Consider the following 26,263-nt stretch of genomic DNA (forward strand, 5'->3'; position numbering starts at 1 on the left):
AGATGAGATGGAATAACAGCATTAAAACACTGATGGCTGAAACAGAGCCCTTGCTACTACACTCCCACTGTTAGTGCAGCCTGTAGGACCGGGCAGATGGTATCAGCACCAGGAAAGACATGGCAACCGAAACTTCTGTAGATAGAGCCAGCATGTCTTGCTCATTGACAATGCAATGAATTAACAACAGGAAGAGAAACTAGGTTTCCTCTTTTAATCCCTCCCCATGCCATTTTCAGGTTCAATCAAACTCAGGGTTGCTGCTGCCACAGATGTTTAGATCAGAATGATATCCCAAATAGTTTTGTCAGATGGCACCACCTCTGTCCTGCCATGTGCTGACAGCTCTGCAGAGTAGTGCTTGGTCTCCTTTTGCGGGGCATAGCTCTCAGCCTGCAGAAATCATTGTCGAGTCCTTGGAGAGACCATAAGCACTGAAGATGATCAGCGGTGGTGACTCATGGTGGGTGGAATACTTCCATGGAAACAAATATTAATGAAAATCAGGGGGAAAAGGTGAACATTATCTGTCTTGGAACAGTTTTATCAGAGGCAAGGGCTGCTTTCAATTTTTGTCAAACTGCATTACTATTTTATCAGAAATCAAGTACTTAAAAACTGGAAAAATTAACAGTCCTACTGGAAACAATGCCGTGATCTAGTCTACTTTATTATTACTGAGCTTTGAAAGGTAACTAAATGACAGTCTGGTCCTTTGGGGAATTTCTCAAGACTTAATCTTTGTTACAAAGAAATTATTTAAATTTTATTTGCCATTGCCATTGTGAAGTTAGGAAAAGTCTTGGTTACTCTCTACTGTTACACTGTACGAGAGCAATAAGAAATGCCTCTCTGACATCTCAGTCTGTCTCCCCAGTTGCCAGGGGCCTCAATCTTTGCAGGAAAATTACCCTTGAAAAACAAATCCAGTTCTCCTAATCTCAGGGCCACTAGAGTAAGCTAGTCCTTTGGCCAGAGAAATGTTATTTTGAGATCTGCATCTAGGAAGTGGATACAGCCACAGGGAAGGGAGCAGCTGGCGGCAGCCCGTACTCTGGGAGTCTCATGTTTGACTGTGTTGGCCATGTGCGTGTTTTCAGTTATCTGGGGGAAATTTATTTCATTTTATTTCAGCCAAAAATAGGAAGCACAGAAGAATCTGTAGGAGGGCTCTTCACAAGCTTGAGGTGAGCTGAGAGCAGCCAGGTGTTTCGGTGAATGTTACCTACGACTAGCAGAGCAGTATCTGATTAAAGGTTTTTCCTTGCCAGCAGTGATGACTCACATGAATTATCTTTCCTCTTTGTATACTGTCTAGTGTTTACTCATTACAGTTCTGTATTGTTTTTAATTTCTTGCAAGAAAATGAAAAACATTATTACCACGTTTCCCTTCAGTTTAGGATTTTTAACCTTCTCTTGGTGCGGGGCTTCACGAACAGAAAAGTCTGAAGTTCTTTGGGCTCTTTGCTGCTCAGATGGCATTTCTGGAGGGTCCTCAATTTTTTTCCAGTGTGGATTGTTTCTAAATCTGCCCTGCCCAGTTATTATTCTGTTACTGTTAGCTTTGTAAAAAGCTATGCAAAAGAGCTTTATTTTTTCTGTGAATTGTTTATGTGCACTTAGCTACAGAAACTTACTAGGAACATCTGTTAACTGTGGAAGTGATATGTATGATTGGCTCATCATCACAGCTTCTCTAAAAAAGTAATTCCTTACATTTCCTTTGCAAGACAGACTGCCAGAAGGTCCTCTGTCAGTCCATGTTCTCGCTCTCTCCATTGGTTTGTCCAAGTACTTGAGTGACAGAGGCTGGTAACTCCTGAGTACCTACAAGATATAACAAGGGAATCAGATATTTGTCTCTGAAGGACAACTTAAAAATAAAATGTATCACTATATTCATGATCACAGCTAAGAGCTGTTTAAATGATTTCTCTAAAATGATACAGTACTACAGTCAATACCCTTTTCTGAAATTTTGTAATATGGATATACAGTAGACAAAAGCTTACCTCCAGAAAGTTAAAAACCTTTATTTTTTTTTTACTTGTAACAAAGCTCTAAATTAAAAACACAAACTTGGCAGAACACTTAAAAAAAAAAAAGTCACTTTGCATATACATGAGAAAAGTCTTTAACAAGAATATGACAAGAACTGCATCTCGTTAAGACCTATATCACATTAAAGACAACCCTCCAGTGCCTTGCAAGACTTTCTGCTTTTTTAAGGCTCTCAGTTCCCCTCCCCGCCCTTTATTTGCCTAGGTAATCGCAAGAAGCCTCAAATTTAGCTCAATGCTCCAGTCTTTATTAAGCATTTTGACTGTGCAAGATTAACCTTCATGAATCACAGTAGTCATCTCCTCCTGCAGCCTGCTCCCACTGCTGAAGCATTAGCTACCTCCTGGAGACATCTTAAAGCAATAATGAGCTCAACTTCACCAGACGTGCACTCTACTGCAAAACCGAGCTCCCCGCTCGCCACGATCTCAGCTTTTGCCACACGCATGGCATACAGACTGTCCCAACGCATTGAGGGGATTTATACAATAGCATGAGGTCATGGTCAAAGCTCTGCACTGCAGTCCAAGCCTCATAACAGCTCAGAGGTGAGATCAAAAGATTAATGGATAATCAGCTTGCATTATTAACAGTGTTGTGAATAAAATAAAGTGGAAAGATCGATCTTCCCACTTAACTTTTTAATTTTATACCTTACTTTTTCAGGTTAGGGTCATGGGAATGTACCCTGCCACAGCCTTACCTGACACTAACCATCACTTTTGCTTAATGATTAAAATGCAGTTGCTGTGGATCCAGTGCATGTTGCTTGCGTGATGCCTTTGGTTCTTATCTGTTAAAAAACCTCTCATGGTACACACTAAACTTAAGGCTTTTCTTTTTGTACCTATTAGTTTAATCCTTCAGCAAGGGACAATTTAAACTCCTGTTAGTTAATCTAAACAGCAGACGTCCCTTTCTCCGTCCTCCTCTCCTCATATATGGATTGTGGTGGTAATTTCTAATTGAAATGTTATTAGGATAAACAAATTAAGATGAAAGAGACTGTTACAGGATTAGAGGACTACAAAATGGAAAAGCAGAGTTTATATGATGATCACAAAACTGAAAGAAGTCCTCATAACTAAGTAACATTTTACAAGGTTAAGAAAAGTGACAAAGGAAACTTGAAGACAACCAATACACACAAGCCGTAAAAAGTGTCTTATGGAGATGGCACAAGACAGCAGGATATGTATGTCTTAGTGAAACAACTACAGGGAGGAGGATCTTCATTTTAACACTGTCCTAGTGCATCACAGTTCAGATTATGGGACCTCTCTGCCAAGAACTCGAGAGCTGGGATAACTCCCAGTGCAAGTTTTCACTACTGCTCCAAAACCAATATGGTGGCTGCTGCAGAAAAGTCATAACCTTTGAGAGTCGGAGCCTGCTGCCTTCCCACAAGAGCCCTTGGCCGGGATCTCCATGGGCCGAGAACTCAAATTTCTTCCCATATCTGAGAAGACATTTCTCTGCCACTTGACAGCCTATCAAGCTTTGATGGGCCAGCCCGTTTTTTTAAAAGGAATCATCCACACTTTCTATTGTGTTTATTGCCAAGTTTTTATTCAAACAGTACTTACTATGCTAAATCTGCTGAGAATGTAAGTTTCATTGACATATATGGCCTCGTGAAGATGGCCTGCAGTGTGTGTTGCCTTGGATTTTTATAATTAGCCACGTCAGATGGTTAAAAATTCAAGTGTGTGTGTCCCCCAGCTTGGAAGTCTGGTCAGCAGCACAAAGGAGCTGTAGGATTGGAGTCATGCAGCCTCTCCTCTGCTTTTTGTTCTTTGGGTTGATAATTGGGTGGGTGGCATAGGGTTTAGCATTCGCAAGGTAAGTGTCCCATATATGTTCTCTTGCAAGCTGTGGTAGTGAACTTTCTTGTCCTGGGTTGTCATGATGGGCTGGGCTGGCCACCAAAACGAACAACAGATGCTCTCTTTTACTTCTCTCCCCTTCAGAGAAGGGAGAGCATCTCCCGTCAGGGAGAGAAGGATGGGTGAGAAGAGACTTATGCATTTAAAAAAGAAACTAAACTACTTTAATGAAAGCATTAATAAAATAATAAAAAGAAAATAATTAAATATATACATTATATACAAGACCATATCAAGCTCCCAGAACGATGATCACGTCACTGGCAGGCACAGGGAAAGTCCCAGACTGGACACAGTGATGGATGGGAACTGGATTCCAGATCTGGATTCAGGAATGCAGGGATTGGGATCGAAGACAGACAGACAGAGTCCTCCTCGGACGCCGGCCATTGAAGAAATAGGGCTGACCCTTTGATCCCTCAGTTTTTATACTGAGCATGGGGCAGATGGGGTGGAATCACCTGTTGGTCAGTTTTGGGTCACCTGTCCTGTCCGCTCCTCCCCCACAGGTGGGATCCCTCTATGCTTTCCCGCTTCTGACCCTCCAACGGGGCAAATAACAAAGTGACCTTGGGTGTTACAGCAGTAAGTATAAGCCAGAGCCTCTCTGCGTACCATTCCTTGGCATAAATTATAAACAGTCAGACCTTATCACTCTGGAAGCAGACACTGTAAGAAAAAATACACCGTTAATTCCAGAGAGTTCAGTTAGTTAGAAGAAGCTTAGCTGAAAAGTAAAATTACTGAAAAGAAAATTGGTTCTGTTTTACCTCAGACTGGGACATGGGTACGTGGTCAGATGGTGGAGTCACAGTCTGAACTTGCAGCCAGGGAGTATAGAGCAAAGAGAGCAATTTTTCTGTACAGTCCTGATGCTACAGGGAAACTCTGTTTCTAAAGGGCCTTTAAGGGTAAAGCCAAAACGTGGCCTGAGTTTAAATTGCCTACCTTTCCTTGAAAAATTTGTCCCCATGGATAGCTTGCAGAACGCACCTATGTGCACTTAATTTGAACAGGCTTGGGTTTTTCAAGCTGCAGAGCTTGAATAGCATGTGGTCTCCTCAGTAAGGTCTAACACAGTTATGCCAAAGATCATGTTGGGGCTGGTCAAAAGCCCTTAAAAATATTCTGGATGGCTGGAGCAAGAGCAATCCTGATGGTGTTTTCTGTGCTGGCATCAAGCAGGCAGTGCCCGCAGACCCTGTGCATCTGTAAGGCACACTCAGCAGCCACCCAAGAGCAGCTGAGGATGTGGCTGAACTACCCACCATGGCTATGGTTGCCAGAGACCTACTGCACCCTCCACAACTGGTACCTATAGAATCACAGAATGATAGAATGGTTGGAGTTGGATCATCTAGTTCATCTAGTTCCATCCCCCCTGCCACAGGCAGGGACACCTCCCACTAGACCAGGTTGCCCAAGGCCACGTCCAACCTTGAACACCTCCAGGGATGGGGCATCCACAACTTCTCTGGGCAACGTGTTCCAGAGACTCACCACCCTCAGAGTAAATTACCTCTTGGGAAATGTCTTCTGTTAGGAAGTGGGTGCATCCTGATCCCAGAAGAGAGATACCAGAGTCCCACAACCTGATGAAAGCTCTTTCTCTGGCTCTTTCCCAAATTCCTTCCTTTCAGCTGGTCACTCTGTCCTGCCTTGGCAAGAGGGGTGCAAAAGGAGGCAGGGCTGCCTGGTGTATTTGCATGGTACACCCAGGTGGGATCCAAAACAAGTGTGTGAACGCCCATGATGAGATATGTGGGTATCCTGAGAGTACAGTGCCGTGGGGCATAGCCGAGAGAAGGGTGCGGATGTGGCCGTGGGTACCAATGAGGAGAGTGAGCCCCAGGATCAGAGGGACCTCAAGATAGCGGCATTAAGTTTGGAGTAGTAGTTGGACCGCTAACTGTGTGTGAGACGCAGACGCAGCCTAAGAGATAAGTCACGACACTTAAAAACTTCAGACGAAATTCAGCAGTTTGTCCATGCACACCTAAGTGTCTAAGACAAACTCAATTCAACAAGCAAACCAGCACTTTCTAGACTAGTTCCAGTCTCTGAGTTGATGCAAACAGAAGTTGCATGTAGAATATACTGCAGTTTCTAACATTTATCTTAAAAAAGTATTGATCATGTAAATCTTTCCATTCTGAAGGGAAATGAATTGTGCAGACAGGAGGAAAGTCACCTGAGAAGTGCTGCTGCATGATAATTTAAAAACAGTGAAATCAAATATTAAGCCTTTGAGCAACAGAAAGTAGAACTCAGCCAGCAGGCTCATACAATCCAAGTACAACTTTGCGGTCACCTCCCTTACGTTATTGGCACTCGACTTGGAAATCTTGCACAGACCTAAGATTGTCTCTGGCAGGTACGGGATAAGAAATTTCAAGCACTGACTGGGACACAAAATGAGGTTTAAGGCTGACTATAATGACCATTCCGAAAATCTTTTCTCTCTATTATCTCTTCTACAGCCTCATCTACACAATGAACAAGAGAAGCGAAAGGTTGCAAGAGCTCCACGGGGATGCGCTCAGCCAGAAGGGTAAACAGTAGTAAGAAATTATCTTCCGGGATCTTCCCAAGAGACAGAAATAGAGCCGCTGAGAGCCAGCCGTGCAAAATGCTGTAGGGTTTGCAATGGCATCAACAGTTGTGAAACTGAAATCAGCCAACAGGTCCGTTTGCGTTAGCAAAGCACCTTCCCCGTTCTCCCGGCTGGGAGATCATCTGCTACAGCAACCCATATCGTGCAGGCATACACTCAGGTATAAACCCAGACTGATGACAACCTGGGAGACCCAAAATACCCAGATAATGGGAACCTTTTCTAAAGATACCATGGATGAGTTAGCTGGGTTGCCTTTTGTCCAGTCTTGGCATCGTGAAGGAAGCCAGGAAAGCAGCTATTTTAGTTTTGTCGCATGCTGCCTTCTGCTGTGTAACACACTCCAAAGGCTTTTTTTTCTTCATTTGATGAACTGCTAGTGTTAGAAAAAAGATTGTTACTCATTTAGCAATAAAAGCCAACAAGCTTTTTCTTATTGGTTGGGAAATGAATACCAAAACCGACAAATTTTATGCTAAAACATGAAAAGTCCAAAGATGTTTGGTGTTTGTCAGAACAAACTGAGAGACAGATTTGTGTTCCATACAGAAACAGATTTATTGAAAATCTTAAGGAAAACAATATATTACCTAGTTCTGCGTGGTATGCTATCACCTGCTTATCATGATAGCAAATGTTTGTAATAAAAATCAGCTAATAAGCAAACCACTGTTTTATACACTAGCTTCAAATTTTATATGCTAACTTCAATCTCAGGGATGATTTAAGAAGTACCTTCACATAGAACGTATGTTTTTCTTTTTATTTGCATGTTTGTCACGGCTGGTGTAATTAAGGGGTTAATTAGAACCTTAAATGCTTAGTTTGGATGTTGTAAGATACGTCTCACTCTACAAAAAGAGCTTTCTGACATGGGAAAAAGCAGGGTTTTTTCATTATAATTGCCAGTCTTGTGTATTGGCAGCATGGGAATACAAATGAGAGACTGTAAACATTTTTAAATAATCCGTTTCCAATTTTCTTTTATTATTTGTAATAACTGAACTCTCTTGTGTTCTTGATGTTCATATTGCCTCAACATTCCTGAAGCTGTATTTACCGTGTCAGCTACGTCTACATTATGGCTATAAAGGTTGTATAGAGCTGCACACAACAAAACCAAAATAAAAGCAGTAAAATACAACTGTGTGGCATTTTAGCCCACCAAAACACCACCAACAGCTCCCGTCATTGCATCAAAGGAGGAAGTAGACTGGGGTCGGTCAATTCTAAATTTCTTTTTTTTTTTTTTTAAATGTCTCACTGCTCACGTTGACTTTAACCTTTGTTCTTTGAGGGACCTTGCATTTTGTTTTCTTTTCTGGTTATTAATTTTTATGGGACACTTAACGCCCATGGCAACGCGACATGCTCCTTCAACCGTCATCCCCCCTTCTTGCAGTACACCACAGCGGCCTGCGGCCCCTCGCCCAGCCATGCCTGCTGCCACCCCTTTACTTCTAAGAGTAATTCTGAGACTCTGAGACCTGATACATATCACCAGGTTGAATAACCGAACCCCACACAGCCCGGCCCCGCCGTGAGGGAGGGCGGCCATTTGGGCGGGGGCAGCGGCCCCGGGCTGCCCCCGCCCAAATGGCCGCCCTCACGGTGGGGAACTACAGCCCCCACAATCCTCCGCGGCGCTGTGGGAGGGGAGGGGGGAGAGCCCGCCCTGCCCTTGAGGCGGCGGGCGCATGCGCGCTACCGCCCGGCGGCCGCAGAAGGAGAGTAATAGAGTGGCCCGGCCGCCGGCAGCGCAGAGCGGCCTTTTGGGGGCGGAGTCAGGCGGGCTCCGGGCCCGGCTCCGCTGTCAGCAGCAGCCAAGATGGCGGCGCGGAGGCCCCGCACCGCCTCAGGTCAGTGGGCTCGGGCGGGCTCAAGCGGCGGCTGTTGCTGCCTCCGCTGCCGCCGCCACCACCGCTGCTGGCGGCCCCGACATACCCCCCCCCCCCTCCGGCCCTTCCCTCCCGGCCACTGCGTTCTAGGCGGGAGCGGTGTGACGAGGGCGGGGGGGAAGTGGCAGGTCCTGGGGTGAAAGCCGCCTTAAGACTGAGGGGGACGGACGGCCGTAGGTGCCGGGGCCTGGCCGGAGGCCGCGGAAAGGAACCTGCGGGGCTCCCAGGGGAAACGGGAGGCGTTTTCTCCCGCTTCCCTCGTCTCCACATCTTATAACGTGCAGGTCTTTTTAAGTGCGTTGGTACGGCCTTACGGTGTAACGCCTTTTTGCACAGGCACAGTCTTGTGTGCGTGAAGAGTATGCATAATACTACCCTGCAAAGAAATTACTATTTTTTTTTTTAATCAACAGAAAAGGCTCTAGCGTTATTTTCCCTGCAATGTGTTCTGCTTCTCTGAATTTTGATTTGAATAATATTAATTTAGGAGCAGAGTTAATGGAACTAATGATCTATGATGGTGTTTTTGTGTTCTTCCCCACTTGAAGAAGTTAAACGGTTTGTACTCGATACCTCAAATTTGGAAAGAAAGAAGATTCAATGACAACTTCTTAGCATTATGGGTCTTGCTATTTATGTTTTGGTACTCAAGAACGCCTAGGTGATAATAAAGGGAAAGAATTCATACCTACGCATGTGTTTCTTGCATTCTCTAACCTTATTTTTAGTAAGACAAAAAAATATTACTGACATTCTTAAAAGAATGTTTGTAGTATTTCTTTGTAATTCTAGGTAGTAATTTAATTTCTCTTCCTCTCTGGAGTGTCCCAGCATCATTGCTGATCTTATACTTCACCTTAAATGTATTTAACTGAAGTGGACTTTATGTATGTACGTCCATAGAACTATGTTATGCTTGTAAAATATTTTTTTTTTTAAAAAAGACTTAACCGTCTCTTCCCTTTGATGTTAGAGTGACTGTGGTATTTAGGATCTCTAATTTGAAGTTGTAGGAGGCCTATTTTTAAAACATTGACAGAATTGTACTGCAAGTATGGAACTTAATTGAAATTCCAGCTTCGTCTATTTCATCTGTTGTGGAAAAGGAACAGAAGTGTCTGTTCTTGGCTTATTATTAGCATATAGTAACATCTAGCCCTCTGAGGAAAACACTAGGCCCGAAGTTCTCAATCTTTCAAAGTTTTGGGCTATCCAGAAGAGATGTGTGTGTTTTCTCTAACGCTAGACATGTTTCATGTTGCTTAAGATCATAAAAGCAATTGTAGTAGGTCAGATGAAACCCTCGCATACTGTGTCTGAAAGTCATCAGCTGCAGGATGAGCTAAGAAGGATTTCACAGGGTAAGAATGTACTGATACTTTCTCAGAATGTTTTTAATGCTTTTCAGCCCAGGACCTCATTAGCTGTGGTTGTTGTCTTTGTGTCTGACAGCCCTTGGTGGATTTTTTTTTTTCCCCTTCTAATTTGTCGTGTTGTTATTTGGAGCCCACATCAGCTTTTGTTATCTGCAGCATCTTGCAGTGAGCTGTTCCACAGATTAACTGGGGCTTCTGGCGGGTGGGGGATGAAGGAGAGGAGAGGAAGACTTCCTTTTTTTGTGCTGAACCAGCTACCTGCTAGTTTCAGCTGATACCTCTTGGTTCTTGTACTTGAACAGGTAGGAGATTCCTGTTCACCTTTTCTGTGCCAGTCATGGATCTTATAGGTTATACCTTCTCTATAGTCGTCTTTTCCTTACATTGAATATTATGGCATAATATCTCAAAATTGTGAGCTGATTGACCATAGGTAGCCTATATGCTCCAATTTAAACCATTGGTTTAGCCAGTTAATACCAGAAATGGTGCTGTTAACATTTGGGGTTTTTACAGAGACTGTTAAATTTACTGCATAACTGAGAAAATTGCTTTTTCTTTTCTTTTTAAGAACATGAAAGTGACGATGATTCCTATGAAGTGTTGGATTTAACAGAGTATGCACGGCGTCACCATTGGTGGAATCGTGTGTTTGGCCGGAATTCAGGACCAATTGTAGAAAAATATTCCGTAGCTACCCAGATTGTGATGGGCGGCGTGACTGGCTGGTGAGGGAGCATCACTTTTCATAACTGTGCTAGACATTTTACTGTGTTAGAAGACCCCTTTCCAAGGCTATTTGAAGCAGATACATTTATCTTCTCTGCTGTTATCATTGATTAAGATTATTCATGTGTGAACAATTTGTTAACTCATTACTCTGACTCATCACTCTGAAGTGTTTTGTAGTATTGGTAAAACACCAGTTATCTAAGGGAACTCATACCAGTAACTGTGAAGAGGATTTGGGGAAATGTCAGAACTCTAAAAGTACAAGGTATAAATGGAAAATTACTATATTTAAGTTTTGTTTGTATGGGAAAGCATACTTCCTTACTAGTATAGATTTAGAAACCCAGTTATGATGTTATAGCTAAGACCTTTTAAAGGTAAAAGAAATAAAGGAAAAAAAAAAATATGTGGCAGAATATACTTTTAAGAGCCCCATTTTACAGAGAATCTTCTACCTGTAAATTCAGCTGGAGCCATTTTGAACAAATTAACAGTCTGCTTTCATGCTAACTGAAGAGACATACCGCAGCATGGTCATGCTAAAATAACTCATGGTGAAAGCTAGTCAGTAAAGATGAGAACTTAAACTGGAAAATGCGGCTGCAGTCTTAGCAGCTATGTCAAGGTATTTGTTATTTGTCAAAGGCATTTGAATGGTACTTGTCTATTCTAGTATTCTAAAAAATTAAAGTTTGGTGAAAAACAACATTATGATAGCACGGTAACTTTTAAAACAGAAGTATGCAAGATTTGGAATATGAAATAGACTAAAACTGAAATTGCCGAGTCCAGGCTCAGAACAGCTTTGAGGAGTGCAGGCTCAGCTTTCAGTCTGACTTTTTTATTTGCCTCTGTAGTCTTAAAATTGTTTTTAAAAGTTAGGTGTGTATACATAAACTCTGAAGTTTCTAGGGAATAGTTCATTTGGCATCCATAAGAACTGGCTTATTGAAAAACCTGGAAACTGTATATTTCAGTATCTGTAGATGTATGTGCCTCCGTGTGTGTATTCATGTACATAAATAGGAATTCACTATTAATGTGCGGGGAGGGGGGGAATTCCCCTCTGTTTGTGGGCTGGTAGGGGGTGGATCAGATACCCGCAGAGTGCCCAAGAGCAGTTGTGGAACCATCAGCCTTGGAAACATTCAACGCTGGCCTGAGCTAGGACCCTGTGCAACCTGATCTAGCTTGGAGGTTGGATCAGACTTTGCAGCTGGCCCAGTTTTGGGAAGGCAGCTTGACTGGATGACCTCCACAGATCCCTTCCTGCCTAAACTATTCTATGGTATTGATATCTGTGCTGTTCTCTATTTGACATGGGAGTGTTTGGAGACTGTGAACAAGATAATTAATTTTCTGGTTGCCTTGATCCATTAAAAAGAGACTTAAGGCCATGTCCCAGTGGAATGGGCCCACTGATTTTAACTCTTGTGGTAGGGATTTAACTTTTTTTTACTTGATATATTTAAGTTATGGGTTGTGTAGTTAATATAAATGATGGTATAGTACATTTACCTTCCATTTCGGAACAGTTATAATGGCTTGTGCTTTATTACCATGCTACATTTAATAGCAACATACAGCTTTTGTGTATACAGAAGGTCTGGAGATCTCAAGCTTACTTTAAAGGGGCCATCAGACAGCCATGAACTAGCAACCATTACTCATGGGGTCTGGTGTTAGACATTATTAATTATATATTGTTTATATTAAATATTCTGATTTTAAAATTTAAAAAAGTGAAATGATAGCTTTGCTTTGTTAAATGAAAAAATAGTTATAGTTGTAGCTGGGCAATTTTTGAGTGTGGCATTGTTCAGCAGACAACTTCATTGGACTGGGTTTTTCTTCTGTTTTGTTCTCCTAAGGTGTGCGGGATTTTTGTTCCAGAAGGTCGGAAAGCTTGCAGCAACTGCAGTAGGTGGTGGCTTTCTTCTGCTTCAAGTATGTAGCATTTCATGCTTTATAAGTTGGCAAATATTATTTACTAAACAATAGGAAAAACACACCTGTTGGGTAAAACTTAATTAGGAAGGCTTCTTATCTACTTCGTCTTTTTAGTCTTATCAGTCCAAAACTTACATTTCATCTGGAATATTGTGTACAAAAGAGTCATTTCTAAAAATCAGTGGTAAATCAGAATCTACTCCATCCTGTAAAATAGTTTGTAGTAAGTAAGCCACATGAAACCTCTGTGCAGAAACTGGGATGCTGTATGTGATTCAATACTGCCAGATTGGAGGAACTGCCTGTAAAGCTATAGTTAGGGAGATCAAGGAATTTAAGCTGCATTTTCTTAAATAGGTTTGAGAATTTTGTGAGTGCTTTAGAAGAAGTAGGCTGCTTGGGCAGTTGCTTGGAAGGCTTGTTCTGGTCCCATTATGAAGCCATGTTTTTCTCTTCTCCCCTTTCTGTGTTTACTAGTTATATCTGTTAAACCTCTGAAGTGTTGCTGATTTCTGATAGCTTCATTGCATTCCTCTTCAATTGGATTTCAAGTCCAGATTTTTTTAATGAGGTTATCTGGCATGCCTATTTGCATTTTTCATCAGATATTGTTGTTAGGGGAGGGCATATTTCCAAAAAGCCTTTACATTAGATGACAAAACTTTAAGTGAAGGAGAGTTTCACATATCCTTCCGGAAGTTGCCAAGTAATTCTTACTTTTTACTGGCATTTTTCATGTCTTAATACCTGTGAGCTTGTCGTTTTTCCTCAAATCATTCTAGAGGAAATAGACTGGTGCCTGCTTAGGTTCAATAACAAACAATTTTTTGAGACAGGATGTTAAAGATATATGAAATATATGATATATATATGAAATTCTTTCCAACATCACCTTGGAGGATTTCTGAAAGGCGTATCCCACTTTCAGTTATTCCTTTGATTGTAATGGCTGTTGTAGTCAACCGTTCATCAGGAAGGCTTGGATAGTACCTCTGCTGCTGTGTAATGCGTCAAAATGTCACAGTTGTGTGAAGTACTCTTACTTCCTTCATGATCATCTTCTTTGCTGGTTTGGTTTGGTTTTTTTTTTTTTTAAACCCCATACTAAACACATAACTGAACTGCAGTGCTCTATGTGAGAATGTATGCTCTTGGAACTATTTGGTTTAAGTTGTTTTCAACAAATATAAAGTGTATTTCGTTTTGAATTACTCAAAAGCAAGTATCAATGACGTAAAAAGTCAAGGAGAAATAGTTTTGATATGAAGCTTTGTAGTATTAGCATTCATTTGACTTTACTGTTGTGCATTGATGACCTCTTTAAGTCTCCTAGAAATCAGTGGTTATTTGGCTTGTACCTAAACATAGGGATGAATTTTACAAGGGTGTTGAATCTGAAATGGTTTAGAATCATCCAAATGTAAATTTTTGGCAAAATGTGCCATGCCAGCAAATGAATCAATTTGATGGAGTACTCTGGACTTCATTAGCCCATAATGTGTTTTTGTGGATCATAAGGGAACAATTAAATCTTTTTATATACACATATATATACATGCAGTGGATCTTGAAGTACTTGTCATCTTTTCATCTAGTTGACTTAAATATCTGAATCTCTCTTCCTGCGTTGTATGCCTTTGTTCTTAATTCTTTTAATGACAATTCTTATCTAAATGTGACAGAAGAGCCTACAGAACAGAGGCCTGGCATCCGGGGGTAGCAGGCAGAATGTTGCCTGCAGGTGCCTTCATGAGTACTTCTGACTACAGGAAGCTGAAAAGCCAAAACCTAAGACCTATAGACAAAGGAAAATAGAAATTGCTTAAAACACGTTACTTGTGCAGTATTTTTGCTTGTTGAGCTGTGAAGCTTTGGGAGCTTTTCCTGTACATCAAATAGATTTGCTGTGTGTTTGAGTGTCTGATTTCTTAGTTGATCTCGTTTACAGTGCATCTGAAAAGGAATATTATCCAAGAGGAAAAATGAGTTGCATATTTTGATTGAGTTGTCTATATCTTTAATTAAGTAAGATCAGATTCTCTTGGAAGGGAATGAAGTAAATGCCTTGGTCTTTCATTTTAATTCAAAATGTTTTGCATTTTAAAGCTGAGTCATAAATTTTATAGTGTAATTACATTTCTGTAGTCTTTAATTTTTTCATTTAAAGATCACACATCGTGATTTTAATTTCCCTATGAATACATGTTCAGCGCTTCCCCTGAGTGGGCAGAGGAGCGTTTCAGCACATGACTAGAAACTTCCTTTTTATCTGTAAATTTCTCTGAAGTTGCAGATGTCATTTCAACTGCTGATTGCAATATTGACATTGTAATTACCTGCTAAAAAAGAACTACTACAGAAGGCAAGATTCTTGGCTAAAGCCCATTCAGTGAAACATTTCAGTCCTGAAATTAAAAAAACGCATTATTTCTTCAGCACGTAATGGCTCCATCTCAAGAAATCTAGTAGGAAACTGAAAGCAATAAGTTTTTGGAGTGTCAGCTTGCACAAGAAACAAAAAAGACTTTTCAGATTTTTGTAAGTGATCTAGAAGTTTTTCAGTCTTAATACAGATTAAGTGAAAAGTAGTCTGAGGAAGAGAATAAAAATGACATTAAGGGATTTGTGATACTGGATCTTAATTTTGAAAACTACTCATCGTGCTGGATATTTCAACAGCTAATTTGATCAATTAACTATCCTTTTTTATTGAAATACATGTAGCTCTTCAAATATGCTGGTATAAGACAAATATCCATGAACTACATTAAGGAAAATATAATTCATTTCTCAAACAAGCAAGGGATTTTCCTTGTATAACTTCTAGTTTATACAGCACAGTTTAGTGAAATCCTGAAGAGTAGGAAAGCATGAACTCATGCGGTTCTGCTATAATGAATTGGTTAAAACCAAATGTTCTTAATGAGTGCCCATTCTCTCTGTGTTTTTAAACTCCTGTATCCTTAATCATGGTTTCATCACTTTTTGCTTTGCAGTCAACATACAAATTGAAGTTTTTTCCAATGTGTGTTGACTATTATTTAATCATAAAATTGTATTTTTATTCAGTTACTTGTGCTTTCACTAATATATTCTGCCTCATCCCTTAATATGCCATTGACCAGTTCAGTTTTTCATTAAATTATTTTATAACTTAAGAAAAGAAAACCTTTGAAAACAACACAGGAAGCAAAATAAACTCTTAAGATGTCCTTAGCTATATATTGTACAGGGGTTTGTTGATACCATGCCGTGATGATGATGTGGCATCCCAGTGAAGTAGGGAGAGAACAATATGCTTCTGGGGGTGGGGACTTAATAAGAAAGAATTGTATTCAGTTTTGCATTGAATATCCCGCTTCACAGTTGATGTCTGCAGACTTTGAGGGAACATTCAGTGGAACAGCCAAAGCAAATGGTAGTTGGAAGTTAGCCTTTTAAAGAAATACCATATTTCTGGCAGGTTTTGACATGAAATGGAGGGGTATCATTTCTCTGCCTTTGTAAATTGGAGTAGTGTTTCACTGGTTACAGGGGAGCTGTGCCAGCAGATGGTGGCTGAAGATACAGCCTCTGCAGTTTTAACTCTTTAAAAAAAATACTGTATCATTTCTCAGTCCTTACCTGTATATTGAAGCTAGAGACTTATCAGATCTGTTCTGCAAACTGGTTGAGTGTGATGGGGATTGCTACCTATCTATATATCAGAAAATACCTAAAAGTATACATGGCTTCTGTATGCTGCGCAAGCAGCAGAGCACAGGGAGCTTACATGTACTTTCTGGGCTTGGTTTGGCTTTTTTAGTATGACAGGTTTTGTCTTTGAGGAAATTAAAATTCTTTTGTCCCATCTTGCAACGTGAATTTTTTTGCTTGTAGGTGTTTTTTGTTCATTACTCTTAATAATGTTTCACAATAACAAAATACTTGCCTGCCTCTCCAGTATCACCCCCAAAATGCTGTCTTCCCTTTAGATCTCTATTTTCTTTGATTAGCGTAGAGAAAGAGGCACAAATGTTTAATATTCCTGAATTGATATATATTTTTCAATTCCCTTTTTGGAAAAAATCCATTATTTTTTTCAACAGTTCTGGAAGATCTTGAACAAAAATAAATTTTACTAATGTGATATATGAGAGATATAGGTATATAATATATATATTGTTCCATTATCATATATTCCTATATATAGATAGATATACACACACATCCCCCCATATGGCTTTTTTAAGAAGATATACATATCTCTATGTATAGACTTATGTGACTATATATATAAGTATGTAACTGGTAATGGAATATTATTATTTTAGTTTCTTGGTTATTGTAGGGGCTGCGTTTAAAAATACTAATGATCTTTAAGAATTTGTGTTTATGTAAATTTACGGTTGTAAGCAAATAGGGTTTTTTTATGACGTATTAGGGTCTAAAAATTGAAGTCTGTTTCACCGACATTTGAGTTCAGTGGGATTATTTCTGCACTTACATACAAAGTTATGTAATTAGTAGGATTGAAGCCACAGTAGATATAACACAGGCTCTGACTATCACTGCAGTAAAGTACAGGGCTTTTTGTCTTCTCAGTTATAAATTTTATATTCAAAACATTGTCCTCTGTTGCTTACTTCATAGATGCGTACAAACACTCAAAAGCAGAACTTAAGATCTCTGCTATTAAGTTCAGGGAGAAAAGTAGTATAATTTTTGTTGTGTAAACTGGAGTTTTGATACAAATGGAAATTGTACGTACTGGAGAGCTAAACAGAACTTAATTAAAAACTCCTGCCTCGTCTTTGTACTGTATGGATAACTGAGCTAATTAAACTAGTCTTGATTAAATGTTTCTTTTGAAGTCCATTTGCTTGTATATATTATTTTTTTTTTTTTACAGACAAGTAAATATATTAGCATTTCGTACATTGTGTTGGACTGGGTAGGTCAATCCATGTTTAGCCTTCAGTTAAGGCACCAATTCAATACTTGGGCCTTTCTGAAATTCTTGTGGTAATGTCAAATTCATAAAATAAAAATTGCCCCGGTGCGCAACATTTTTTTATTTTGTTCTGGTACATCATCCAGTGACTGGATGTGCAACCAGTACAGCTTTAAAACTGGTTTCATGTTTTCATGTACAGACAGTCCTTAATTGGCGATCGCTGCCTGACACTAGTGCCCATGTGGATAAATGGTTTTACAATAGACAGGAAAGGTCAATGAATTTGTTACATTCTGAGGTATGAAGTAAAGGAGAGTATAATACTTAATAAGTTCATTTTGCATTTGTCCAGTGAATTGTTTTTTTTTTTTTAAATCGTGTGCAAAGATGGAAACTGAAGTTTACTTTCTTACATAGGTGGTCTTTTAGGAGCTTCATTCTGAATTCAGACAAAATCTGTCTGACACTTGTTTCATTTTAGTTTTTTTTCAAGATCATGAAATTCTAATCTATGATGAAATATGTTGCTTAATTATCGTGGCTGCTGTAAAACAAGCTAGATGGTCTAATTTTAGTTATTTGGTAGAAGGAACTATGTTAAAGTCAAAATTCAGTGCCTGTAAGCTGTGTGAAACACTTCTTTTTATGCCAAAACTTTTAAATTGTATATTTAACTATCTGTTCCACAAAAGTACATTATCTGTGGCTTTTAGTTACCACGTATACTGTTTGCATAGAATGCTGTTACATAGGTTACTCTAATTTACCAAACATGACCTGAGATCTCTTCATAAAGTGTTTTATATAACAGTAATGTACCTGTAAAGTTAGTGGTCTATATCTGTTTGTCTTAGCAGTTAAAATAATCCTTAGTTTTGATTTTTTTCTCTTTTTTTTTTCCAACTAATGAGCTGTTTATTTTAACTGTTCTCTAGAGCATGCAGTAATTGCCTGTGTTTTTTTATTAAGCTATGATCTTATGAACATTTAAATACGTATTTCTTTTGTGAATCGTCTTAAGGAAATTGGTGGGACTGACAGTGTTGGTCAAGTAACAGAACATCTTTTTTCCATTATCAAAGCTCAGTAAGAGAAATAAGGCAAAGGGTTGGGATGATGGTTAAATGTGCTAAAAATCACATGGATGTTGTTTAAGCATTTCAGTAGTTTGAGTGTAAATTGATATGAACAGTCTCCCAAAACTTACCCATTTTGCCCATGTTAGAGAACTTGTGCTGTACATAGGCCATGCTATTTTTCTACTTACTGGCTTTGTTTTGTATAAAGTATGAGAATTCTCTTGTATTGAATACTTTTTTGTTGTTGTACAATTTAAATGAGGTAGGATAAAATAATAATTTTCAGTATTTCTAAGGATGATTCTGATTAGCCCCAGATAATCTGCCGCAATTCGGAATTCCACAGTTCTGAAAGAAGCTGAAATGAAACAACTTTTTCATTGTTGTCCTGTCAACATGTTTTTCTCTTTTGTGTAACTTTACGTGTAAGAAAAGGAAATGCTGAAGGAAAAACATTGTTATTTAAAGCTTTTATAACTAAAGAATAGAGAACTGGTAAAATTAACAAGAGTCTACTGAGCTTTACCATTGCCTGTTCTAATTTGAACTACTGTTACTGTGGAAAATACTAGTGTTTGAAGCAGAGTACCTGCTGTAATTGGAATAATGTCTTTTTCTGTGTCTGTAATTAAAAAAAAAAAAAAAAAAACAAACAACTTCGTAGGCACTAAGATACTGTATTTTGACTGATGAAATGTTAACTACAACTGTACTAAATAACCTTTATTTTCCTAGATTGCTAGTCATAGTGGATATGTACAAGTTGACTGGAAGAGAGTTGAAAAAGATGTAAACAAAGCAAAAAAACAGTTAAAAAAGCGTGCAAATAAGGCAGCACCTGAAATCAATACTCTAATTGAAGAGGTAAGTCTTAAGGTGATAAATTGTTTTCTACCAGCCAGATTTTCTTACCTTCCACTGCAGGTGGTGATTAGTTGAAAATGCAGGTGGAAAACTGGAAGGCATCAGAAATGGTCTGGCTGTATATTTTATTAAAAGTTATCAGATTGTACTCTCATTCATTTAGGGTTCTGTTTTGTTCACTCTTAAAGATGTATCTTTAAGATGTATCTTAAACAAGTATCGATGTTAATGCATTTCTATAGCTGATACGGCTTAGGGACTGCCATTGGCTTTGCCGTTTAGTCTGTGCAGATTCTTGGCTAGTGAGAAAGCAGTAAGGTCATGACACGGTAAAAAGTTGAGGGTGTTGTGGTTAAAACATGGTAGCTACAAAGACAAAATCCAAATCTTCTTAGACTGCTGCTAACACAATTATTTGGTTGGAAAAGACTGACCTTTCTTTATGGAGAAAAGCTATAACCACTTTGTAACTGGAGTTGTGGTTTTTATCTCATTTTATATAGTTTGAAGACTATCTGTCTTCAGAATCTGTCAGATAGTATGTTGAAAAGAGGTAGCCTGTGATACTGATCAGTGTCACCGCAGGCTATTTCAGTCTGTCATTTGAAGACTTTTATTTAATTATTTTGTCTTTAAAAAAAAAACTGGTATGTTTAGCCTGTTTTTTACATACAAATTTCATACAGATGATCTAAGTTGCTTTCTCAGTAACTGTGAATCCTGACTTGGAATATGTTGCAGACCATGTAACAGTAGCCACACCAGCCCTCTGTAATTAAGAGTTTTGATGTCTCAGTTTTAACCTGTATGGAGTTGCACACAGGTGATAAAAGTTAATTTAAATTTTAATGTGAAGTGGAAGTTCAAGATAGATGGTTTTCTAGCTGCTTCTATACCCCAAATGCCTTAACCTGACCTTCTCCACTGCCCTGCAGAAATGAATGGGACAGGATGGGGTTTTTGATAGTTCCCCCCAATTATGTTACTTTCTTCTAATTGTGTACTAGTAGCCAATCTGAAGTGTTTCAAGTGGAGGATTTATGAAATGGCACATGTTTGATCTAATGGGTTATACTCCATGCTATTACTTAATGAAATATTGTACACAACTATCATACATGAGTGGTTTTTGTTGCATTAAGTTGTTAGAAAACTGGCTTATAATGGAGTGAACTATCTTTCTTTTTCAATGATGTAGTATTCCAAAAAAACAAATTTTTTAAAAAACTATTTTTCATGTAATTAAAATTGAAGTGATGGTAGTGCTTGTGCTTTTTTGCCAAGGGAGTTTGTAAAACATCTGTCTTGTTTTGATTAAAACAAGAGTGGTATTGGCATGAAATTGCTATGACAATTCCTCTGTATTTTAACTTTTAAAACGCAAACAGTATTTTAAATCTATTGGTAAAGACAGGTGAGAGTCAGTTTTCACTCCATTGGTGCCAGCAGTTGCCACCTAGCTTTATATCTTTTTAACCACGTTGCTTCCCCCCCTCCATAATTTTAGTATTCTTGTTTCCAGGCAAATGTGATAAATATTAAATGTTACAATCGGACACAACTGATTCAGTTCTTTATGAATATTATTTTTCTTCTCAGTCAACAGAATTTATCAAGCAGAACATTGTGGTGTCCAGTGGATTTGTTGGAGGCTTTTTGTTAGGCCTGGCATCATAAGGACCTGAACCGTCTCTTCCTGATGGTATTCATGTCAGCAAAGAACAGTTGTGGTGACACGCTCTCTTAAAGCAGTGTGGGTCACTGGGCCTTCCAGAACAGGACGAGTGGACTAGCTAGACAACTTGGAAGCGCTTACATTTCAGGCTTTTGCCTCTTGAAGCTTGGCAAAACTAGGATTTGCTGAAAGAAAAAAAAAAAAAAAAACCAACAAAAACAACCAACTGTGCAGTGTGCTCATTATAGCATTTCTGGGCAAAACTGGTTCATCTTCATCATGACTCTTTTTATCTATGACCTTTCAGGATTTAGCATTTTTAAAAATGTTATTCTTGAAATATAGATATGTAGTCATACTTTAAGAAAGAAAGCTCCATTTCTATGTTTTCATTTAAATATTGTTTATTTAAAAAGTATTTTTCTTCATGCTGTAGTAAATAGTATCAATGACTACGTAATGTATATGATATTGTAGTTTCAGCCTCATGGCTGTCCATGTTCTTTAGAAGTCACTGCAATAATCTATCAATCTGTAATACCTTTTTACAGAGTATTAAATAACAAAGAATCATGAGCTTATTAAAGGTGAAAATTAACTTTGACTCTGGCCTTTGTGTACATGGAAAATAAGAAAGTCTCATGTTTATAGCCTGCAGGCACCTGGTACAAGTATTTGCTGAGATACTTGTGATACTTGTGTGCTAAGTAAATATATAAGTTATTTTTCCCAAATGTGTGGACGTGGGAAAATTCATTGATAAAACTAGTACGCAGGTAATTGTTGTGAGCACGGACTCCACAGTGATCTGATGCTTAACTGTTTTACACTCAATAAACCACGGTGGGTTTTTTCAGGCTTCAGTAGTTGGTGAGGTGAAGAGATCAGGCTTCTGTCTGAGCACTCTGCAAGGGACAGTACTTTGTAGGGCTTGATAGGATGTCAGCGCAATGTGCCTGGAATGAGCTGAAGGCTGCTCTTGCAGTCCGTTTTAGCTGGAAATGATACTCACTTTCATATTCACCTCTATTGCCACTATGTTCTCCCCAGCTTAGACATAATTTTTTTTTTTTTTTTTTTTCAGTTGTCACTGACTTTCACTCTCTAGGGGTGTTGGCTGTGGAAAAATGAGGGTACAGATTGGTTTCAGTTACCTTATTGGGAGACTGCCTATTCTGAAGTCTGGGAAAGCAAAGGGGACTTAATCTGCTCGATGCGTTTGCCTTTGGCAGATCAAAGCGGGAAGCAGGTTCTAAAGGAGATTGGAGGCATAACTGTGGTGGGCTGGAAAATTTAGGCTCATGTAGGTTTTTAAGGTGGTTTTGGTAATCTGTTATGAGGTTATTTGGAAGAAGTTGAGAATCCAAACAAATGCATAATGCATTTTTCTGCATGTCAGATTTGAGAACCTTTTGGAAATTTCTGCCCAAGGAAGACTGTTTGCTGTGTCGCGATTCCTCTGTTTTCTACTGTAGCAGCAAGTTCATGTGAAATGGAGTCTCTCTCATGCAGCTTCTGTTGGGTTCTTGTTCGCGTGTCTGCACAGCATTGGCCTCAGATGGATGTGAACTTCGGATGTACAGGACATGAGATGAACATCCATCAGCTGGGCTGTACGTGAAAGGCCTTTGACATAGTAACCAAGTATGTATTGAGGTTAGTGCATCTGTGGACTTGAGATCTGTATTATGTGTTGACTTTATACATGCATGCTTCTGGCCAAGGTAAGTTACAAAGCACATCATGCATATCTGTGAGCTTTAAGGATTTAGATTTTATTTTCAAAAATCTTAAACAGGCTTTAGCTTAACTAACACACACACACTCCCCACCCCAAACCAACCCCCCGAAACCAAGTAACATAAATGGCCACAAATACAGTGCTCGCATCTAAATATTTTGTTTTAAGGTGAATATCTAATTGTTGCAGTTTATTGGAAGTGGGAAGCCCAAGGAGGAATGTGCGTGCTGGGTCATCTGGGATTTACGGAAAAATTAAGAAAAACGAAAATGTTAAAATGTGGAAGTTTCTTTGCCTTGGTGTTCAGTCCAAAGGATAATGGGAAGGTAACCCATCAGCTCTTTTCTGCTGATGAAGCTAATGGACTTTTGGCATGTCAGAAGAGTTGCTGGAGCCAACTGCTGTGAGTCACCCACCCTGACTGGAATGAACTCGGGCTTTCTGAAGGGCTTTAGAAATGAAGTGACCACCTCAGTAGCATGAACCCGTAAACTTGTGTTTTTAAAAAAGGTCTACTCTGTGAAAGGATTTCAAGAAAGCAGTTACACCAGGGGAGGTTTAGATTGGGTATTAGGAAAAATTTCTTCACCGAAAGGGTTATCAAACATTGGAACAGGCTGCCCAGGGACATGGTGGAGTCGCCATCCTTGAAGGTATTTAAAAGACGTGTGGATGTGGTGCTGAGGGACATGGTGTCATGGTGGGTTTGGCAGTGTTAGGTTGATGGTTGGACTCGATGATCTTAAAGGTTCTTTCCAACCTAGACAATTCTATGAGTCTATCTTTTAGTGTCCTTGCTAAAAACGCTGCTCATGTGACCAAGGAATATACTTCATAGTTAAAAGTAGATTAAAAAAAAAACAAAAAAACAAAAAAAACCAAACAAACAAAAACCCCAACTTAAATAGTAGTATGCAAGATTGATTTCTGCAGAGGAAAGTTGTTCGCTATTATTCTGTTGCCATTATCTGAGATTCTCAGTAAGGCAATGAATAAAGAACTGATTGAATTAAATATGAGGGGTTTATTATTTTTTTTTAAGCCTTTGGAATAAGAAGTGTAATGTTGTACACATAAAACTGTCTGAGGGACAAAAAAAAAGTACAGAGAAATGGTATAATTGAAACAGTGAATACCAGTGGCTTGTATTAGGATTGGCCTTGCATAAATGCATTCAGACTTAAGAAGAACGACTGCTGGCACAGCAATACTCGCTAAATTCTTCGATGCGGTTCCTTATGTTGGTGAGGTAGAGGGGACGCCATCAGGAGCTACAAGTGACAGGGTGAGGATGGAGTTGGCAGACTTTGATAAACATGAAGTACTGCAGCAAACAAATACTACAACTTTTCTTGCAAATACCTGAGGTTTTATATGTGTCAGCTCAGAACAGAGTCTTGTATATCACCGTACATAAGGGAATGCTCTGTAACGGTACAGTCAGAAAAATGAATGGGAATATCAAGAACGGAATGTAGCGCAGCAGAAATACGATGTTTCTGGTGCCAAGTTCTTCTCTACAATGATTTGAAAGTTACTATTACTCGCTGAGAAAAACTAATGCAGACTAAGAAGATTCAGAGAAGAGGGAAATTGAAGAAAATTTTTTTTGAAGAGCTTTTTTTTTGGGGGGGGGGAGAACATAAATTTTAGAAAGCAGGTCATTAAGAAGGAAAGTGTTAGAAATATGTAAATTAATGAAAGGCTGGGCCAGTTATTCTATGGTTTTTATTGTATAGCTGAACAACTTAACTGGAAGGTAGAAAAACATGAACCTAGCACAGGTAAGCAGCTTTTCATGTAAGGCGTGACTGGTCTGTGGAACTGATTTGCACTGCGTGCTAATGAAACCAGGGAATGGGCACCATTCAGGGGAAGATGGGGCAATATTGAGGAGTGCAAACTGCAGGAGAGCCCAGTTATATCTAAAGATGCAAGAAAAGCAACTTCAGCCTTCTCTGGCCATAGCTAATATGGCTTGGCGAAGTTCATGATAAAATCATTCTAGTGATCAGATTATCCTACCTTTGCCTTCTACAGGCTTGTGTATTTTCCCTCAAGCAGTTGTTAGCAGTCACTTTTCAAAATTGAATACTAAGCTAAATGATTGACTAAGGCATGCCATATATCCCTCTGTAGTGAACAGCCATTGAAAGTTTACTAAATAATGAGTTTTGGGAGAGATTGCTAATATATCATCTATTGGTTTTGTATTATCTTAATGGGATAGTCCAGTTTCTGTTTTTTGTTGGTTTTGGTTTTGTTTTTTGGTTTGTTTTTTTTTTTTTTTTTTTTTTAAGTTAAAGCAGCACTGAGCAATAAGTTTTAATGTAAAATGAGATGACTGGTTGGTCAAAACCAGTGTGATCTTATTACTGAATTTTAAGAGGCTAGAATTTGGCTGAATCTTTGAAGGCCGCTTCTGTTTTAGCAGCCAGACTGAAAATTAAAATATTGTAGTTAAAGATACAGATACCTCCTACGTTCAAGTGCATTTGTCATGAGGTTTTAAGAAGGGGGGATGCATACAGCGTAAAATGCAGAAGTCAATATTTTAATTCAAAATTGATGCCTGTGCAGATCTCAAAACATACCTAACATATGGTAATGTGAAGAAGCATCAGTAATACCTCCTCCTGACCTTTTGAAAAATATTGGGAATCTCAAAGAATTGCTTTAAAATCAAACTTGTGTAGCATGCAGCTGCCTGTGTGCGGTCTGTATGTGATAGTGGAAAAAGATGATGTTCACCCAAATTCAGCACTAGAACTCGGTGACATTTTGGAAGGGAGACTGATCATAAAAAAAAAATGTGGGTTTTGGTCACCCTAGGACTGTGCACGGGACGGGTGGTTGGTGGGGGAGAAGGACTAGAATCACGTCTGCCAAGAGTGGGAGGTGTCACCCTCCATTGTCTCTTGTATTACCATTCAGAAATTAGAGAGGAATGATGAGCTGAAAGAGCGGTTTTTCCCTTGTCTGGTTGGGCAGCAGGTCTGACGCAGTGTGGCGATGTCCCAGTACTGGGACAAGATGGAAAAGCTGACCTTTGTTATTTTGGGGCAATTTGGGGAGTGGGTGGTGAGTTCTTAACTACTGACACAGCTGACATTCATTCAGGACCTGTAAGACCGGAAGCCAACTTTAATTAATATAATTGTGGGGTGGGTTGGCACAAAGCATCCAGTGCTGCTCTAGCACAGCCTGAAACCTCGGTCAGGTTTGGCCCCGCATTCCAGCTAAGAGGCCATCTAAATCTTGGAGTGTTGAGGAACGCAGTGCAGAGATGTCACAGGGGCTTTTGTGCTCCCAGGCTGGACAGGAAACAGCAGTGCGAACCCGAGCACGAGCGGTGCCATGCTTTTAACTCAGAAACCTTGCTGGCCCCAAGCCGGCGTGATTTATAGTTTGGGTAAACCAGTACAACGTTAACAGATCGGGCTGGCTCA

The 26,263-nt window shown here is 39.4% G+C and overlaps 1 protein-coding gene across 4 annotated transcripts; it reads left to right on the forward strand.

Moving 5' to 3' along the window:
- Positions 1-8,391: 8,391 nt before the first annotated feature.
- Positions 8,392-21,677, forward strand: FUNDC1 (FUN14 domain containing 1; the record flags this gene model as incomplete). 4 transcript variants are annotated; one of them, XM_082490820.1, is made up of 6 exons in its annotated part: positions 8,395-8,422; positions 9,729-9,822; positions 10,409-10,565; positions 12,441-12,516; positions 19,270-19,398; positions 20,998-21,677. In XM_082490820.1, 5 exons carry the CDS (start codon positions 9,756-9,758, stop codon positions 21,073-21,075), a joined length of 507 nt encoding a protein of 168 aa, XP_082346946.1. In that variant the 3' UTR covers positions 21,076-21,677. The 4 variants fall into 4 exon arrangements, with proteins under 4 accessions (XP_082346947.1, XP_082346946.1, XP_082346944.1 ...); XM_082490821.1 differs by lacking the exon at positions 9,729-9,822 and having other exon boundaries at positions 8,392-8,422; XM_082490818.1 differs by lacking the exon at positions 8,395-8,422 and having other exon boundaries at positions 9,443-9,822.
- Between the last annotated feature and the right edge of the window lie 4,586 nt (positions 21,678-26,263).

The sequence above is a fragment of the Vanellus vanellus genome (assembly GCF_965231255.1).
Source record: "Vanellus vanellus genome assembly, chromosome: 1".
NCBI classification, from domain to species: domain Eukaryota; kingdom Metazoa; phylum Chordata; class Aves; order Charadriiformes; family Charadriidae; genus Vanellus; species Vanellus vanellus.